The 20,306-nt window shown below is 46.2% G+C and overlaps 1 protein-coding gene across 1 annotated transcript in view; it reads right to left on the bottom strand.

Moving 5' to 3' along the window:
* Positions 1-11,852: 11,852 nt before the first annotated feature.
* TRPC3 (transient receptor potential cation channel subfamily C member 3) overlaps positions 11,853-20,306 on the bottom strand; it is a 618,646-nt gene continuing 610,192 nt past the window's right edge. Inside the window, exon 12 of the mRNA XM_085641565.1 lies at positions 11,853-12,379. Within this exon, the coding sequence (XP_085497691.1) occupies positions 12,237-12,379 (143 nt within the window). The 3' untranslated portion in view covers positions 11,853-12,236. The remainder of the gene's footprint in view (positions 12,380-20,306) is intronic.

Here is a 20,306-nt window from a genome sequence, read left to right as displayed (position 1 = left end):
GCTGATATTTTGGTGATTAACTTTTATCATAATGTTTTCAATCAGAATAACACATATGCTATTGATATGCTTAGCGAGGCAATCCAGAAGAGAAATACTGCAGGACGTGTTTCATGTATTTTATAGGCAGGGGATTTTAATTGTCCCTCATGTGATTTTAGCAATACAAGGGTGCGGTAAATGAGGCCGGCTAACCTACAGTCCACTTTAGACACGCCAAGCAAGGTGATGCCTTAAATAACATAGCCTTCACAAGCGACTTAGGGGCAGATTTACAAGCCTCTTGCGCCACTTTTGCGTCACTTTTCCCATGTTAAAAGTTACGCAAAAGTGGCGCAAGGGGCTTGTAAATCTGCCCCTTAATCTTTTTGTCAGATTGTGCCAAAGAGAATCTTATTACTTATCCTACCTTCTCGGGTGGGCTTAAACTAAGCTCAATAGATTTTATGCTATTAGCCAGACACTATAGTCATTTGGTTAATGGCTTAATGTGATACTGAATTGCGTTAGTAATCATAACCCCTTGGCAGCAAGTTTGAAGTTGAAGTACAAGGTAGGAAATCCACAATCCATACGAACTCCCATTACTTAAATCAAAACCAAGGTCTTAGACTGAAACGGGAGCAGATTGATCTGGTGGCCTTTGAATCCAAACTAGTATGGGAAAATGCCAGATTGATGGAAAACTGCCTGTTGGATGGGCTTTCCTCTGATACTTTGATAAGGGACTTTGAGCGGCTGTGCCAAGCCATCTCATCAGACTTGATAGTGAAACACCTCACTCAGTCTGATAAGCCTTACCGCTTGTTTAATAGTGCTTGCAGTAAAGCACATAAACATCTTAAAGCGGCATTAAATTAAGCCCCCAGAAACAGGGACTCATTCAGGATATCAAAGAATTTTTTTAAAGTTATTATGATGCAAGAAAGGAAGAACTTAGGGCCGAAGCCTTGTTTGATCTTTAGGCCGTCTGGCACGATAAATATTCAAAAATGTTTTGGGACATAATTAACCGCCTGATATTTGCTGGGGGTCCCCAAACTAAGACTGAGAGCCTGATAGATAGGGCAGCATGAATGCCTCACTTTTCTTGTATTTTTAATCTCCAAGTTAAGGCAGCGCAGACAGGGAAGGTGATACCATCACCTCCACAAACTGGATCCTGGCTTCTCAATTCAATAATTTCCGTCAAGGAGGTGGAATCAGCCATTAACCTGGGCATACGGACGAAAGCACCAGGCCCGGATGGGGTTCCACTAGACATCTTTAAAAACAACCCCACTCTGTGGGCCCCAATCCTCACTAACATCTTTCGGGCTGTTGCTTTTGGTCCACAACCAGTTTCGTGGAAAGAGGCCATAGTGGTTCCCATCTTCAAAAGGGGACACAGAAACAATCTCCCTGATGGACACCAGGGCTAAGGTCTTAGGCAGAGTCCTTTTAGCCTGACTAGAAACATGGGCTGCTGAAAATAATTTATTATCTAGGACCCAATACAGTTTCAGAGCAGGCCGTGGGACATTTAAGCAGTGTCTAAACTTAGCGATAATTGTCAGCAAGAATACAAAGTCCACGAAGAGCTCAATACATTTGGCCTTCATGGACCTGTCGAGCACTTTCAACACTGTAAATCGGGAGAAATTATGGAGGATGATGGGTGACAAGGGGGTGGAGGAAGCCCTAGCTAACCTCCTCAGGAGGCTCCATTGGAACACCACGGTAGTACGCTACGGCCCTGACGGTAAATGCACTGAATCACTACTCTCAACTGAGGGTGTTAGTCAAGGCTGCATCCTAGGCCCCTTCTTTGTTCCTCATCTATATGAATGTTCTTGAGTCCTTCCTTTTGCAGAAGAATTTGGATTTTACTAAGGTTGGCAATCAGTTTATATCCACTCTTCTTTAAGCAGACAAGGCTGTCCTCTTGGCAAGGACCGCTAAAAGCCTGCAAAAAGCCCTTGATGTTTTTGTAAAATTCATGTCATCCTTGGATTTAAAAGTAATTCTTAAAAAGTCCCATATAATGGTGTGCAATCCAAAAAGAACCAAAACAAAGACTTTATATTTACAAGGAAATGTTGTGGAAAATATTTTAAATTTCTGTTACTTGGGCGTTCTTCTATTAAGAGGCTTAAGTGGGATCCTTTTTTAACTTTGAAGGTGCAGATCATTTTTTTTTTGTTGCCAACCTTGATTGCTCTTTCAATTGTTATCGCACTCAAAGGGCTGGAGTAGCCGAATTTGGACTCCACCCCTACACATAACAGAAATGCCTTTATGCACTTACATGTAACACTATACTTACGGTGTGCCCTAACTTTATTAACGTGTGTGAACATGTAAACGCATTAATGGAATGTATTCACTGTAGAAACCAGAGTTTTATAATTTGTGCACTCATGTTCAGTTTAACATGAAGACATGTATTCTGTATTCATGTTTGCATTAACACATTAATTTACATTTGCATATGTTCTGAAAGTTACCTTTGAAAGTTTAATCTTGTATGCTTTTACGCTTGTATTGCATTTGTTTTTGAGTTTCATGTGCTCAGGTATAACTATGTACTTGAAGTGTACGTTTAAACGCTTAGTTAAAATTAGCCTGAATAAAGGCCTTAATTTTGAAATGCTCTGCCAGTTTGTTCTTTTCCTTAGCAGGTGCATTCTCAAGGTTTCATTTGCTAGAGAAAAGCAGTATGGTTGTCTACACTAGGTTCTTGACAGTATGGCCTGAGAAGAGATATCTTGGCAAGAAAAGTGAAGTCCTAATGAGCAGATGAAGCCTCTTTTTCATAGCGTATCAGGAACGGAGCAATGCTCAAAGTTGCAGTAATTTTCCAAGCTTTGTGGGATGGGAAAAATTGTTAATGTTTTAAATACACAGAACAAGAAGAGAATTGATTGGTTCCTGGTGGTGTGGGAAGAGATATGATTGTTGCTGAAGTTTGTTTCTGTTTTAATTAGTGCTCACAATGTTAGAAGTTGAGGCAGATTCCCTTGGACTTTGAAGGGTACAAATCTGGCTGCTTCCTTTATTGTTGAAAGTGTGAAGCTTCATGCTAAACTCTTATTCAATTTTGAAAGACTTCTCCTGGAGTCTTTACTACGCTGACCCATATCTGAATTTCCTTGGGACCCTGTTTTATGACAAAACCACAAAAGGGTATGCAGTTCCTATGTAGGTAAGGGGAAAGTAGGGTGAGAGGGTCACAAAAACGATAGGTTGTCCATGCTTCATCATAGGTCAAGCTCCTCGTCAGTTCGGCGCTGCAATACCTGATAAGCACCCTATGAGGGGCTCTTTGGCGGAGATCTTTTATTCCTTGCTGTTTTGGTGCCGTGGGTGTGAGGGACCTAAAAGAGTGTAGATGTTCTAAAGTGAGGGTCAATAGACTGTGCTGGGTTAAAACAGGGAATGGAAGTCCCGAAAAATTATTTAATGAAACTGGCTTCCAACCTGGTTAAAAAATAGAGTGGTGCCAACCTGACTAGGAGCATGCCCTATGATGAAGCATGACATCCAGCCGGCTGGGTGTGTAAGGGCACTAATTCCGAAAGGAGGGATTCTCCTTTCCCTTACTTTCTTATCAGGACAACCTATCGTTTTTTTGGTGCTCTCTCTCCCAGCTTTCCCCTTACCTACATAGGAACCGCATACCCTTTTTTGGTTTTGACATTGACTGGGCATGTATGCTGGACCTAAAAAAGCCCATAGTGCCATTTATTTGGTTTGACCCTGTTTTATGACCCATCCATATTGTAAACTTAGAGTCTTGAATAGATGACTTTAGAAGGTATTCATGTTTAAGAGAGAGAATCGGAGGTATCCTGTTGAGTCATACTGAAGCTAGAGAACATCTCAGTAGTGAGGTACATCAACTGACTGGGAGGCACAAAATCAAAGAACTTGACAGAACTGGTGAAAGACTTTTGGTATTTTTGTCTGGAGAAAAACATATTGGTGATATTGGAATATCTTCTGGAACTTCAGAATGAAGTGGCGGATTGGAATTCCAGGTATAGCTCAGACAACAGCAACTGAATGTTGAATTGTAGATTTTCGAGGCACTGATGACCAGATGGGGGCTGAGCGACACGGACTCGTTGAACAGTCAAAGGGGAAGTATACGTCAGCTGGAGACCAGATCTGGGAATGAGCGCGGTGGATGCTTTGGTTGAACTATCAGAAGTATGCCTTACACCCATTTGCCATAATAACCAGTGGTGGCACAAGTCAAACGACAAGGAGCACCCCTGATTCTGGTAATTCCAATCGGGAGGTCGCACGCCTGGTTCCCGATTGTGATGAAACATTTGTGGGATCTCTCGATAGCCATGCGGATAATGTCCAACATCCTACATGATTGCTGCAGACAATCTCATCTCTGGTGATGCAGGACCTTCTCAGTTTGATGGCCTAGAGGATTTCAGGCGACAATGGAACTCTTCAGAATTTACTCATTTAACACTTTTGGAAGTCAGCTGTACTTGAGGGAAAACGTTTTGCACAGCAGCAGAAAGTTTCAAGAATGATTTGTGAACTTGATGTTGATTTCCCAGTTGCCTGAGAAAAGCAACATGATTAAAATCCCACCTTTAGGCACAAGGTGCGGAGGCCTGTGTCTTAAAATGTGGCATTTGACCATAATGCTAATGTTTTCACTTTTAGTAGAAACGTGCCTCAAACTTCTAATTTGCAGCTTTAATTGTAGATAAATTACACTCCTTGTCTATATTTTTAAAGATGGCATACTACTTGCCTGAACTTGCATGAATTACTGCTAGCACACGGCTAGTTCACTTTCCCAGGCAACCCTTCTCCCACTGGTGGCTCGCAGCTTCACACACAATTTCCTCTTGAGGTACAGTACTTAAGTGCTTGGCTTCAAGGGTTTGCTGTCAATGATCTGCAGGATAAGCCTTTGCCATATCCAGATCACATCTCAATGTCAAAAGAAGTAGTAATACGTGAACTAATTGTGTAGAAGGAACCTCCAGGCCACAGCAGAGTCCTTCAGAGCATGCTTTAGGTTCAGCTGGGTCCGGGAGAAGTTGGCTCTTTGTTTGATCCCAGGATACTGGAAAGAACTAGCCTTGTAAGGTGTCTGGGGAGTCTGAGGAGAGCTGGAGAAGAATAGGGAAACGCAGGGTGCTGCCATCTTGTTTGCCTGTTTTATATAACGATCTAGGATCACAATTGTAGTGCAGCACCTTTCTGGCACATGAACTGTATCATGTAAATATGAAATGGGGATGCTTTAAAAACATGAACTAGTTTTTCTAGGAGTTGAAGCTGATAAAGGACCATTAAAAACTATTGCATGGGCACTCTCAAAGACGGAGCAAGGGAAGAAGCCTAATGCTTGCTGGAGGGATTTCCATTTCCAACAGAGGACAGTCGAGAGAATTGTTGTCTCCAACTCTGTCTTACATTTCTGGGACTGGATGCTCCAAGGGCCATGGTAGATACCTTCTTGCTGACTTACAGGAGCACAGCAGTCCAGATGCTGTACAGGTGAGCCTGCTTGCCTGTTCATCTTTTCTTTTGGAGATAAACGTTTATCAGGTCTTGGAGACAGAGGAAGCTGCATCCTCCCAAACAGAAACCAGGACAGCAGCTTCAAACAGCTCACTATGAAGCTTTTCCCATTTGTCTAGGGAGTGGTGAAGGACTTTCAGGTTGGAGGAGCAGGAGCTGCTGCAGAGGAAACCCAGGAACTGGCTGCAAATTAACATGTTATGGTGGCCCTGAACTAGAATACTAGGGAACTTTTCTACAACTTGATCCCATTGTGTGGTGTGTAGGACATTTCGAGAGTTCTGAAACTCCAAGTAATAAGTTGTAGAACATTTTCCGAAAATTAGGTCTTTTGACATTTTTGCAGGACAGCGAGGCGTTGCTGCTTGTGTTAAATTAACAAGAGAAATCCAGGTATTCCTCACAGGAACCAATTTGCCTAATAGGAAAGAAATTGTTTTGCTTTGTGGGAGCTCTGTCAGAGCTCATCGATTAGTGATCCGGTTTCCTACAGATTCTCAAGGATTAATGTTTTTCTGTGTGGCTATTCTTGTGCTGGCTCATTCACAGAACTAATTGTAGCTTCTGACTACATTTGAAGCCCTAATTGGACTCTTTAATGGTTAGCAGTGATTGACTAGATAAACAATATTAGCTAACCATTTGACTTTTGGTGATGAGTGTTTGTTTGCTCTCATTAATTAAGTGCCATACCTATTGACTATACAATTTTGTTTTTGCTTTGCACTTCCCTTCTCTTTGACTGCTCTATAGTTTTTGTTCTTTTCTTAATATGTTTTCTTTATTAGTATTATTCTGATGGTGATGGTGTTAATGGGGACCTGTGTGGCAGCTTTTATGGTCAGTTGTCTAATGGAGAACTAATATCAGTTTTTTAGATCGAGCCTGGGTGGCGAATGCGCTGCAAGACATGCTGTATTCGGTATATGGGCTATCAGGGACTTTGGAAATGCCCATTGCTTTTGGTTGTTTAGTTGGCCTGCTTTTCAAAATTCCTTTTCTTAGGTTGGTTAATATTATGCATCTGTCTGGCCTATCGGTGCATGGTTGCCTCCCAGCAGACATCACCAATTGATTCTTTTGGTTGGCCAGCTCTGGCCATCTCTTGACTCGTGATCTCTACTTCCACCCTCTGAGCGCACCCTCTGAGCGCATGTCGTTATCTGGAGGGGGAACATTTAGGCCCTTTTCTACAGCCCACAGGTCTGCTGTTGAAGAGCATCATGGGATCCCGGAGGAACTACTCAGCATATAGTTTGTCACCGTTTTATGTTGATCACCTATTCAGACTGTTATTTTGGTCACCAGTACTGTGTGTTTACTTTTTCACACTGAACACATTCATTATCATTTTTGTCCCTGTAATCGTTGACTGAACCATTTGGAATGGTTTACTGTTTTTTATAAATGTTACCTAGATAGACATCGTTGGTTTGAAAGATAATCATTGTGTGCCTGTAAAAGAAAGTAAGAACAAGCATTTGCAGTGCAATAGCTCTTGCATTACTGAAAGTTTGAGCTATTGGCGTTGCATTATTATTTACAACGCCAATAGATCAAACTTTCAGTAATGGAAGACCTATTGCATTGCAAATGCTTGTTTAATCCTATCCTTTATGAGTTTGTCCTCTTATGATGGAATCTACCCACAAGAAACGCCTGTGCACATATGACAATGGAACAAAAAAAGAAGAGCGCAAGATGCATTAAGAGTGCTGGCAACAGGTCTAAGAGCGCTAAGTGAGTAGAGCAGAGTTAGGCATGTCAGTGAGTGTCCTTCCTGCTGAGTGTAGGGCAGGCACAAGACATCCAGGTATATCCTTTCAGGCGAAGTGGAAGGATGATGATATGTGACCATGGCTTAACATGACATCGCTAGATACCGTTTCATGGAAGCGCAAAAGTGTATCAACTTTCTCAGCCTTCAATGATAAAGGCCTTGTAGCCTGTATTACCTCGTGAAAAAATGCTATGCAGTGATCCTGTCAGCTGTCTTGTATATGACCCGATATTTAAAACGTAGCTCTGCAGTGGTCCTGTCAGCTGCCCTGTAAATGTCCCTACATTTAAAATGTTGCTATGCAGTGATGCTGCCAGCTGTCCTGTAGATAACTCTGCATTTAAAAAAAGTAGCTATGAAGTGATGCTGACAGCTGTCCTGTATATAACCCTACATTTAAAAAGTAACTATGCAGTGATGCTGACAGCTGTCCTGTATATGACCCTACATTTAAAAAGTAGCTATGAAGTGATGCTGACAGCTGTCCTGTATATAACCCTACATTTAAAAAGTAACTATGCAGTGATGCTGCCAGCTGTCCTGTATATGACCCTACATTTAAAAAGTAGCAATGCAGTGATGCTGCCAGCTGTCCTGTATATAACCCTACATTTTAAAAGTAGCTATATAGTGATGCTGCTAGCTGTCCTGTATATGACCCTACATTCAAAACGTAGTTTTGCAGCGATACTGCCAGCGGCCCTGTATATAACCCTATATTTCTTTATGTGCCATTTTGTTGAGCAATCGTGTCACTTGTAGCCTTTTCAGAGTGTTCACACAAGCATTGTAAAGATGGAATTCCAGTTTTCTATTTGTTATGAAGAGATAGTTAACTGTGGCATAGGGCTGACAGTGATATATCATCAGGAATTCAGGAAAGATACAAGCATTTAAGTGGAGACACTTCTGATTGGTGGGTCTTGGATTCACAGCAGAACTTTGGTCTTGACCCAGGTGACTTCTGGGTCTCAGTATCCTCGTGAACCTGTCTCTACATACAACTTTCCTGAGGATACCCTTTAGGCAGAGGATATCAGTGAGAAACATCGGAGCCTAAAAACAGAGGGACAGTGGGAGCTAGAGCCTAACAGAGAGAGCCTATAACTGTAGGTGCCCTATCCACTTCACACAAAGAGCAACAGGACAGACAGAGGTTTCCTCCTCCTTCTCTCTATTCTTACAGAATATACTGTTCTGTGGGGCTCCAGGATGAAGAAAGAGCTGGAAGAGAGGAGGTCTGGGGTAGAACATGTACACAGATTCATATTTCGCTCAGTGCATAGGGCTTCTGGGAGAACCAAGGCCTTAGAGTTGGATGGAAGTTCTCCCCACGGTGCTGATGGCCAGGCCTTCACACTCACAGAACCCAGACTAGCCAGCCCACTCGTCTAAAGCTCTAGACACAGACAACTGCTTTGGTGAGGCCCTAGGTGAACTTGGATGAATATCCCCTAAGCACAGCATACTGACATTTTCCCCCTGAAACCTCCCTTATTCTTCTATGAAACCTCTCCCACACACAAACATACACGCATGCACATAGATATGTACACAGACACACAGGCAACCACCCGTAGAGTCCCTTCTGTGTTCGCCAACTATTTTTTATAGATACCCAGCAATCACCGTGTGCCAGGGCATCTGTCCATGTCTCCATTGTGATCAAGAATGCCCTCTACCTGCATTGGTCAGTGTTGGTTCTGAGGCAAGTTGCAGCTGGAGGGATCATTGCTAATCTACTGAGACTGGATTACAATGTAACAGAGAAAGGGACCAAGATTGTTTTCTGAATTTACAGGGTCAGACAACACTGACAGGTTTAGCTCCAAGGTGCTTGAAACTGTCATGAGCAGATAACCTGCACAAAGTGTCAGAGGAGGTCCAACAACAGCCTACACTTGTTAGGACAAGTAACTGAAGACTTCAGACATGGGGGCGAGAGGATCCATTTGTACATCCTTGGCAGGGACATGTAATGGGTGCCATGCATATCTAGTATGAGAAGTAGTGTAGAAAGCTGGCATTTTGGTTCTCTTGGAAAGTAGATCTGTGGGTAGGAGGTGGCGAGATTTGATCGCATTGAAGTGAAATGCACACAAGGTAGAGCTGCAATAAAGAATGCCTGGGTGCATATGAGGAGGTACTCAATACTATATTCAGTACAGTTACAGATTGCACCGCACTGAGGAGGGTCTGAATCAGTCCTCAGTGGATGTGCCAGGGTTTGGGGGGAGGGGGGCACATGTTGGGTTTGTGACGTTGTTCTTTACATCCTCTGTTTGTGACGGGGTTCCCAGAGTTGCAGAGTACATAACGCACCAGTAAGAGTGCTCCTCAATCATTTTTGTGTGAGCGGGAGTGTCCAGGAGGTCTATATTGCACAGAATGTGCTGCTAAAGTAAAAGTGATCTACAGTCTTTAGGCTGTGACATCATCATTGTGTGATACGTAGATCCAGGAGTGCTCACCTCATATCCTTCACCAGTAAAGGTGACCTCCAATGGTCACTGTGCGGGATTGAGTGCCGGGGGTTTACGGGTACAGAGCACGTGCTGCAGTAATTTCTGTATGTGACGAGCGCTCAATAGCACAGATTATGTGCAGTCTTACTAAGAGTGATCGTCAGCTATCATTAATCTGTCAAGTGGTATTCACTAGTGTAAAGTATGTCATGCACTAGTGCGAGTGCTCCTCCAGCTCAACATATTTATTTAATTTTGTGCTTTCAGCAGGGTTTGTGCTGCCTTGTGACCACATCCAAGCACTTGCTCCCCTCTATTTAGCCAATGCAGAGACCAAAGCCAGAGGTGAAACAAAACTCAGTCCAACAAAAAGGTTCAAACCATCTGCAGACTGCAGGAAGCAGTGACTAGGATGGCTCAGTTATGGCAGCCCAAGCTGTTCTGAACGAAGCCATCCTAGTCTATTGCCTGCCAGGAAAATAAAAGAGTGCAAGAATGGCCAGTCCTGCCATGGCAGAAGCTCAACTGCTGATTGATCAAAGGGATTGTCTGATGGGCTGATAGTTATATTTTAGTAATTTGAAGAAGATTTGCTAGGAATACCTGCTATTAGGGTTAAATGCTTTAAAAACTAATTGAAACTAGAAATCGCGTTCAGGAGGAGACACTAAGAGCAGGGGATAACAGGGAGAAATCAGAGGGAAAAGGAGAGTTCTACCAGGGCCTTGGGGAGGGACCAGAGCATCGGTGTCCATGTCTTCTCTGACAACAGCGTCCTGCTCTTCACTAATTAATACGTTTACCTGCAGCTCCCTCAAATGGAGGGAGAAATTGCGAGAGGGAGGACTGAGGTGAAATATAACCACACTCCCTTATTTCTGTACCACTGGGGTCTATCATCCCAGAGGCATCATGGTTGGAGAGCAATCTCTCCTCAGATTTTGCCGTCCAGGCAATAGGTGGATCATTGGTGTAGGATATGAGTAAAGGGCCTCCAAGGATGGCTCGGGAAGGGGAGTTTACAGCCATGCTCAGGAGTAGTTGGGGGCATGCTTGCTAATAGTTAGCCTTGATATGGACCACCTCCTAGAAAAGGGAACCATGTAGCACTCCTACTGTAGAAGTGCCACTTGTAAACCCCGCCCCTGAACAACCGGAACCTATAGGGGTTTGATCCATTCAAGGTGATAACTCGCCGCCTGGAAGCTAGAATAGAATTCCCTCATTATAAGAATGGCCGGAGAGTGGTGTGAGAAGAATGGGATGGAAATCCACCCTCTCATGAGAGGTGGTTGCTGGTGCTTCCTAGGGATAAATGTACTGAGATCAGAGCAGTTAGGTTAAGCCAATGCATGCAGTCACATGTTCAGAGGATTCACTGACTGAAGTCTCAGAGGCATGTACATTATTTTGATACTTTTAAGATTAAAGAAAAAAAATAACGTCTCCACTAACTCCTTTTGTTGCATCCATTTTGTAGGGTGGAGGGACCACCACTGATAATATATATAAGAGGTTTACACTTCTACATTTACACAATGACACCAACCACTGGTCTGGTGAATAGCTATTGGGAGAGATGCGGGTTAGTTGTGTCCTGCTACTTTTCTGCAGTCAGTGTGGGTTTGTGTATTGTGCACCGGGCAGGAGTGAGGTCCTGGTCTGGTGACCATTTCAATATCAAGCGCCACTAAAAGCAGAATGAAATGTGACTCTAGTTTACAAGGCATTCTTGCCCTTTTGAAGGGTTGAGGGTTTTCCCTTTGCTTGTAGCACCACACTGACACTGGAAATTTGTAAACTTTGCGAGATTTTGCGAGGCGCCGTCGCATTCAGCATCATTAATAACCCATTAGTTTGTTTGCATCTATTGTTTTTAGAGATATTGGTTCCATTTTCCCAGCCATCGACAAAGTTTCCTGTTAACAAAATCCGCATTTTTCGTTGTTAGGTGTGTAGCCCGAAACACGTTCACCATCTAGGCCAGCCACATGTTGAAAGTGTTTCTATTCTCATGCCTTTTCTAAAACGTTCTCTAAATTCATTTTTGCAGCTCACAACCCACTCAAACAAATGCCTTTATTTTGTCAGGTTTGCATGTTTTTGTTACTCGGCATCTAACGTAGAGCTTAATTTTTCTGCCTGTTTATGATTATTTGATGGTTTTTCCTTCAACATGAGCACTGGTATTTGAATTGTCCGTATGTTGTCTTTTGCTCTCATAGGTGGTTGGCCCAGCGAAGAATCCGCCCTCCGATTCCACTCCCTTATACCAAGGCTTGTTTATTTTCCAGAAAGTCTTGCGTGCCTTCTACAACTCGCATCTTTATTTTGTCCCAGATATTCTGCCGTTAAAATGAAAAATTATACATATGTAATTAAAAAATAAATAAAGATTATTGCCAACATTTGTGCTGCCTTCAAAGTCTCTTGTGGGGTCCTGGACAAGTTCATTCACATCTCAGCGTGCCTGGGTTGAGCTTCTCGCTCAATTTATGAATGAGAATGGACAACTCTTCAGTGGCCTGGGATTTGTCTTCCAAGAGTTCATAGCGGAGACTGGAGATATCTTGCTTGATTTCTTTCAGTTCACCTGCAAAGGAAGGGAAAAACAAACATCAGGGGCCACACAATTGTACGAGGAGACACAAGCTATGCTTGAAAAAGACTCGCATGCAAACATGCGTCTCAGGGTGACTGAGGGGCATACCATCAAGGGCCTTATCTTCGCTTTTTTGGCTTTAAAAGCCAGAAAAGCGGAGATAATGTTTTCGCCCTATCAACAAGAGGGTGCTAACATGCAAAATCGCATGTTAGCACCCTTTTTCCCTACGCTTCCCTTTGCATCGCTAATGAGATGCAAAGTGGGCGTTCCTTCCAAAAATAACTGGAGAAATGTCGCTAACCGACATTTCTCCAATTATCAATTGGCACACTAACAAGCATAGCGATAAGAAAAGTAGTGCTAACCGCGGTTATCGCTACTTTCCTTACGCCTGCTTTTAGTTTGACTTAGCCATGATATCCAATGGAAGGTGGATATCATGGTTAAGTATGCCCTGCCCTATCAACAACGTAGCGCCAAACGTTGTGCGATTATTGCTGGAATCCCAGTGATAATTGCACATTTGGCAGCTAACTCGGTTATTTTTATCACTCTGAAGATAAGCATTGCTGATAGAGCGCGATCTCCGGGATTAAAAAAAAGATAGCTGGCGATAATTATCCTAGCGCTAAGTGCGCTTAGCGATAATTATCGCGATAATTATCGCCGGTGGTTGTTGATATGCCCCTGAATTCCTAATTCCTGAATTTTGAAAAGTCTGCTAACTCCATAATTTTGGAGTAAGGCAACACCGCCCAAATTGCTGCGTTGCTTTACTCTGCCCTAGGAATGCGTTCCATTGGCATTGCGTGTGTGTTCCCACGCAACGTCCCTGGATTTTGACGCATTCTCAGATTTACCAGAACTGGTAGACCTGGGAATGGGCCAAGAAGATACGCCTTCACATATGAGGTGTAATGAGGAGAAATATCTTTATTTCTCCTTGTTACTTCCTCTTTCTATGTGCGCTGCATTCTGCAGCACACAGAGAAAGAGGAATATGCCTCTCAGGATTGTTTTTGTGCAGGAAGGTGCCCCTTCCTGCGCAAAAGCAATCCTGCACGCAATGCAGGTGCTTTGACACCACTGTGCAAGGGTGCCTCAATTTGATGCTAGGCTGCCAAAAGGGCGCCAGAGCAGGGAAAAAGGCAGGAATGTGCCGTATTGCCTTAAATACGGCCTATTCCAGCTTTTTCCCTGTCACGCAGAGCAGTGCAACAAGATGAAATGCTGTGCTGCGCTATGTGACATTCTGGTGAATAGGCCCCAAGGTTCACAGTATAAATATATTATATAACCCATATAAATTAATAATGTATATGCATTACATAACCTACTGAAAATTACAGATCTACAGAATAAGCTTTACACCAAATTCATTAAATTGGAATCCAAAGTGCAGTCTACATATCTCATGCTTACTAAAGTGTAATGTGTTAAATTAATATCACAAAAGTGTAAAACATACTCCCTGCTCTTCCCAATCCTCTCTCTTTACAAATGCTCTTTGACACCTGCCATATATACCCTCTTGGTACATTGTTTCATTTAGTTATAACAGGTTTGCATGCGTCCAAATGTTAAAAAAAAAGATCTACCTTTTCCCGTTTGCTTTACATACAGATACTCTTTGGAATACACATTGGGCCATATTCACAAGGAGCTATTGCCGAATTAACAGCACTTTATCGCAGCCAAAGTCGTGATACATTTACCTCCCCATTCACAAGCTGGTGCTAACAGCCCACAGCACCAGTTTACCCGAGATAGCAGCCACAAAAAACAACGCTACAGAGGACCCCCACAACTATCGCTAATGAGATGCAGAGTGGGCGTTCCTGTGCCAAAAGCCACGACCACACCACACCTCAACATTCTCAACGACCAGACAGATCGGCGATAAAAACACAAAACAAGCGATAAGGCGCATTAGCGCCAGGAAATCTACACCTGCTCTGACCTGGTGTTAAGTCGGACGGCAGCCAGCACCACAAAAGGGAGCACAGCCCAGGGCCATATCAGAAGTGCAACAGATGTCAAGGAGCCACTCATTATGCGGCCCGGACACCCAAGAGGGCCACAACACCCACCAACACCAACCCAGGACCCCACCCCACACCTGGAACCCCCTTCCCCCCAGACATCCACAGAGGCAGCGCAGACAAAGACAGCGGACCGCCAGGAAACGCACCAGCCTTACAGACCCAACATATGATAATGTCACCGTCCACTACAGGCTGAAAGGGACAACCATCCTACGCATCATGACCATCATTGCCTAACAGGCCTACGGCACAAACATAGCGGACAACCAACATCCCACCCCACACCAAGCTGCTGGATTGGCTGCACCTGGCACCCCCCCAACAACACCCACCAGAGTCGGAGGAGTCTCACAGCCAGCCACATCCTAGTCCCCCACACCTGTCCTGGACATCACCATCACCCTGGTACCCCAGTCCCTATGCGTCCAACACAATGCGCAGGATCCGCTGGAGACCAAGCAAGGACCATACGCCATAGCAGGATGCACGCACGTATTGGGGGCAATCCACAGCATACATGTCCCACCTGTGCCCCCTGGTGACACAGCACACAATCACCGCAACAGGAAGCACACGTCTCACATCAATGTGCAGGCAACAAAAGAAAACCGTGGAACCTCCAACAATGTCGCCTCCAAATACCCAGCCACTGTGCACGAGTCCTTCACCCTCCGACAGTCCCTCAGCAACCAGCCTACCCAGGATGGCAACAATGGAAGTGCACAGCCCCATGGCAAGTTTCAAATAGACACCCTACTCACCTCAACTCCACAACCATGCAACTCACAACTCTGGCAATGCATACGTCACAAAATCTAAACCAACATGCACAACAACATGACCACCCACCAGACACGACAGAACAACTCACAATGGTTACCTGGCCAAGCCATGAACATGAGCCATCAACGGCATGTCACCTCAGCCACACAACATCCGAATGTGGGGAGAGGTGGCAACCAGGCATGTGTGAAGGATGTCGGAGATCCATGATTGGGAAAGTACACAATGCCAAGAGTGGCAGAGATGTGCTGGACAGACCGCAGTATACAGAACACACCCATATCCGTGGCGACACACACCTCTGGTGTATGGAGTCTAGTGGACAGTGGATGCAACCATTTCACCCCAGCCAGTGAGGGGCCTTGCGGAAATGTTGCCTATTACGCCCCCCCAAGCGTGACCGGAGTGGGATGGCCCGGCGTACGCCACGCTAGCGTAGGGGTGTGAATAAAAAGCATGTAGCCCTGGGCGTGGTCCTCTTCTGGAAAGCACAACGTCTCTGCCAGGGCGGCGCCACTCACCCCGCCACGAGGCCGAGGCCGTCCTCATGAGCGGAGTTGCCTGTGATGCCGTGTGCCTGCCGGACCCCGGCACGCTGAACCACGAACCCGTTAGGCCCACCCCTGCGCAGGCAGGCCACACTGATCATATATTCAAAAAAGGAGTTTGAGAGGGAAAATATACCAGGCCACCCTCCACTCAGTCAATAATACAAAACACAAGACCTGGTAATATCAAAGCACTTTTTTGATTACATGGGATTAGTAGAAGGGTAATGTGAACATCTATTACACCATCAGCAGTAGTCCTTATCATGAACTATCAACAAAATCCCTTGTGCCAAAGAACCTAATATTTACAAATTGCAAGAATTGAGAAAGGCAACCAACCATGTGAAAAATATTCCACCAAAAACATAAACAGAAAAAGGTGTGAAGAATGAGAAAGCATGAATATTTTTCACATGGTTGGTTGCCTTTCTCAATTCTTGCAATTTGTAAATATTAGGTTCTTTGGCACAAGGGATTTTGTTGATAGTTCATGATAAGGACTACTGCTGATGGTGTAATAGATGTTCACATTACCCTTCTACTAATCCCATGTAATCAAAAAAGTGCTTTGATATTACCAGGTCTTGTGTTTTGTATTATAGGCCACACTGATCACCTGCCAACACAGGCATGTGTCAAGGAGGGCCCACCACGTGCCGGCGCAAGCTCCAAGCCCGAGGGTCGCGACCTTGGCAGCCTCCTCAGTCCATCACGGCCTCCACGACACAGGCCCGCTTTAGTCCTTTCTCATTGACGTACTCTACTGCCGCCTTCGGTCTACTCTTCGGCCCAGTTGGTCACATGTGCAAAAATGTGTCCAGATTCATGAATGGCAGTGACCCCAATTCCGGGCCAGCGTGCCATTAACCCTGTTCAACGCCAGCCTGCGACTCATGGTGCCACTAACCCAGCCTGCGACACGTGGTGCCACTAACCCTGTTCAACGCCAGCCTGCGACACGTGGATGAGGGATCAGGACTACCTTGCGGACCAGTAGGTCCCACATCCAGCATCTTGGCACAAATCACGAATGGCAGAGTCCACACCAGTGGTAGCACTGGGAGGAGTAAGAGGAAGATGTGGCTCAGTCCGGACCAAAGCCGGGTCACAGTCACGGAGGTGAGCGAACACGTGGTGCCACTGAACCTGAACTACGCAGGCCGGTGGGGCCATCCAACCTATGCCGGCAACACTCGGTGAATGGCCCGTGCTGACCGCTGCCTCAGGCCTACATTGCCGTCCAGTAGGTCACAGACTCTTCATTTTGCATTGGCTGAGTTCATATGAGCAGACTGCATCGCCTCTCAGCCCCAGTGCCACTAAGTCTGTTCCCCGACAATCATGGACACTCTCTGGTCTAACTTTGGTGGCGTCTGAGTCTATGGACCAGGGGGCAGGTTTCATCCTCATGTAGCTGATACCGAATTGGTGGTGGCAACGAGGCTGTCTCATTCCACTTCTCCATTTGCTGCTTCCGGATAAAATAAAACCTTTCGGCGTCATGCCCTGGAGGACACCTCCCACTGTCCCCTGATACCCCTCAGCAACATACACCTCAGGCATTGACGGTGACCCGCTCAGGTCGCATGGCCCATCTGACTGCACCGCAAGTCGTCGTCCCATGGCTGGGTGCCTGTGCCGGCCTCTAACTCTGTACTAGTCAGATCCGAGACCCCTTCTCCTGAGAAATTGGATGGCCCCTGAAGCGTTGGCCTTGGGGTCATCTACACCATTTCTCTGTGGCCCTGCACTGTACGCAGCCTTCGGGCCCAAGAGCGTCCCAGCAGGGCTCACACACCAAATCGAGTCCTGATGGACCCGGACATGGCATCACCGCAGGAGGCACACGCCACCACCGCAAGGACCACCTCCAACAGCCATCTGCCACAGTCGACACGGTGGTCCTGACAGACTTACGGAGTTGCTCAGACCTGTCGTGGATGGCATCATCGGCCTGATACCCTGCTCAGCACTCCAGGTGCCAGTGACTCAGTGCACCGCAAGCCATTGTCCGTTACTGATTGACATTTGTGCTGTGGAGATGTTGTGCAGCAATGTCACCTCATGCAGTGGGGAAGTGCTGGGACTATGATGAGGAAGATGTGTCAAGTGTGCGGACGGGAGAAGGCACAGACAATGGGACGGCAGGAGGCAACATCCCCAAGGCAGGAATGCAGACTGGAGGTGGTAGTCGAGCCACACACCCAAAACCATTACTGGGTATTGCGCTGTGGACTGCGCACGCAAATGTCACCTCAGACAGTGTGGGAGACCTGGGACATTGATGAGGAAGTTGATGCAGGTGTAACACACCCCACTGCATCTGCATCAGGACTAACATGAAGGGACACAATCCTAGCATTACCTTCACATGAGCGCGCTCATCTCTAGTGCCCCTACCTCAGTGCACTGCAACTCACGGAACCACCTGACTGAATTTCGGGTGACCTCTGTCCTTACTCCGGCTTCCTTCATGTTGCTGTGCAGTTGACTCTGTTATGCATGTGTTTTCTGTTTCCGTTGCACTGTTGTCCACTGTTCAAGTTGTTGCCCGCATCAAGCATTCTGTGCGGGCTGGCTTACACTCACCCCACACACATCCAGCACAGGTGTCACTGTACATCTGGGCCTGCCAATAAAGGGGCCAGGCGCATGTGCCCATAGCCATTTCAACATGATATTGGCGTGTGTCCCTGTGGTCTTGTTGTATGCATAAGGGCACTGGGCCCTACGACATTACATTGTGCTGTGTACATCGGATGCAGTCGTGTCACCACAGGCAGTGGGTTGTAGCTTGGACATGTAGCTTTTGTCGTCCCCCACTCAATTCGTAAGGGGAGTGTCCTGGGCCGTCGTACGCAGAGCCAACATGGGTGTGTGACTGCTATTTGAGAGCCCCTGCCCGTGGTTCTGTACTGTGAATGTGCATCTGCATGTGTCTCTATGGCAGTGTGGGTCTCCTTAGTGGGGTGTTGGTGGGCCCTGAAGGGTGATAGACACCTACATATGTGTCCTGGTTTGCAGTCCATAGTTTTTGCCCGCACCTACACCTGTTGGGCCACCTCCTTTTGGCGTGCAGGAATATGGCATTGGGGTGCGATGTGTGGGTGGGTGAAGTGTCGTGAACCAGCTGTGCTTGCAGGTGCTTCCTGCTGTGTGGTCTGTTGCAGGCTCGGTGTTCTCCTCTGAGTAGCTTGGCTGTCCGGGACCTGGTGGGGGGTTGCGTGGAAAAACCATGTGCTGTTGTAGGGCGTCGGTGTCGACGGTGTGGTGGTCCTCTCGGGCATCACTGATGTGTTGTATTATGTGCTCTGCTGAATGTGTTGTGTGCCCCTCTGTGATGTGAAGGGGAGGTTCGTATTGACTTTGTGTTGATATATATGTTGGCGCATTATGCAGGTTTGCATGCAGACTGTTTGGCAATGTACATTGTGACTGTTTGGGGAGTGCAGGATTCTTCTGCGGGACAGTGTACATTTGGTCTACATGACGGATGTGAGGTCGTACGCGTACATTTCCATTTCACAGTTTCCGGCTCCGTCAGTAGGCATGTTTCTGTGCATGTGCGGAGCCAGTTGTGTCCTCTGTTCTGCAGTGTTGGCTATGCGCGTTGTTCCTCGTGGTCGTCAATGTGGGTGTGCTGTTCGTGCTATGTGTGTGTGCTGCAGTGTGCCAAGGGGATCTGGGCCATGGACCTGGGTGATTGTGGGTGTGCAGTGTGGTATACTTCGTTGTGCATGTATGCCATTGTGCCCACTCCCCCCGTCCTCCCAGTCCCTGTTCGTTGCACTCCCTGTTGATGTTGTGTCAGGTCCTCTTGAGCTGTGTCCTTACTCCCTATTCCTTGCACCGTCTCCACACTGATGACTGTGGCCTGGGTTTCCTTCAGCTCCTCCTGTGGTGCTGGACAGCCACCTCCTGGCGCCATTGCTGCCTTCCTGTTGGCAGCAGATTTGTGCCAGGTTTAGGTAATCACGTAATGCCGGCGCCTATTGGCCTCCTGGATTGGCCTCCTTGGCACTCCGCCTGCAATCCAGGTGGTCTGCTTGTGGGTCAGTTGCTGGTAGTGTTCTTTCTACTCCGTGACATTGGTCATGTTTTCCTGCGGTCTGCACCCCGTCTTCCACTCACTCTTTTCCTTGGCATTCCCCGGCCCCAAGGTTCCTTGCTGGTAGTCTGTGGGGGTTGTGGGGTTCGGGTTGGCCCCTGCGCTGTCTCAGTGTGCATCCATGTTGCTACGCACTTTGGATTGTTTTTTCTGTGGTTTTTATAGTGCATAGTTCCACCAGACACGTGGGATTTGCAGGCCTGTGGCTAGTTTCCGCTACTTTTTGTACCGCGGTTGGCCTCATCGCATTTTTTTTTGCGTTCGCGTATCGCATTTATGCGGCGTGGTGTTGATTTTGACGTGGACATTTGGCGCATTATCTGGTGATTATCTAATGCTACCGCTTTGTTGTGAATCCCACGTTGTAACGGGGTTGTTTTTCCGCGATAGGCTGTGATATTGAAAGTTGTGTTACGCTACTCTTGCGG

Source organism: Triturus cristatus, chromosome 2_2, assembly GCF_964204655.1.
Source record: "Triturus cristatus chromosome 2_2, aTriCri1.1, whole genome shotgun sequence".
NCBI classification, from domain to species: Eukaryota; Metazoa; Chordata; class Amphibia; order Caudata; family Salamandridae; genus Triturus; species Triturus cristatus.
The sequence above is the reverse complement of the archived record's forward strand: the minus strand, read 5'-3'. Positions and strand labels throughout refer to the sequence as shown.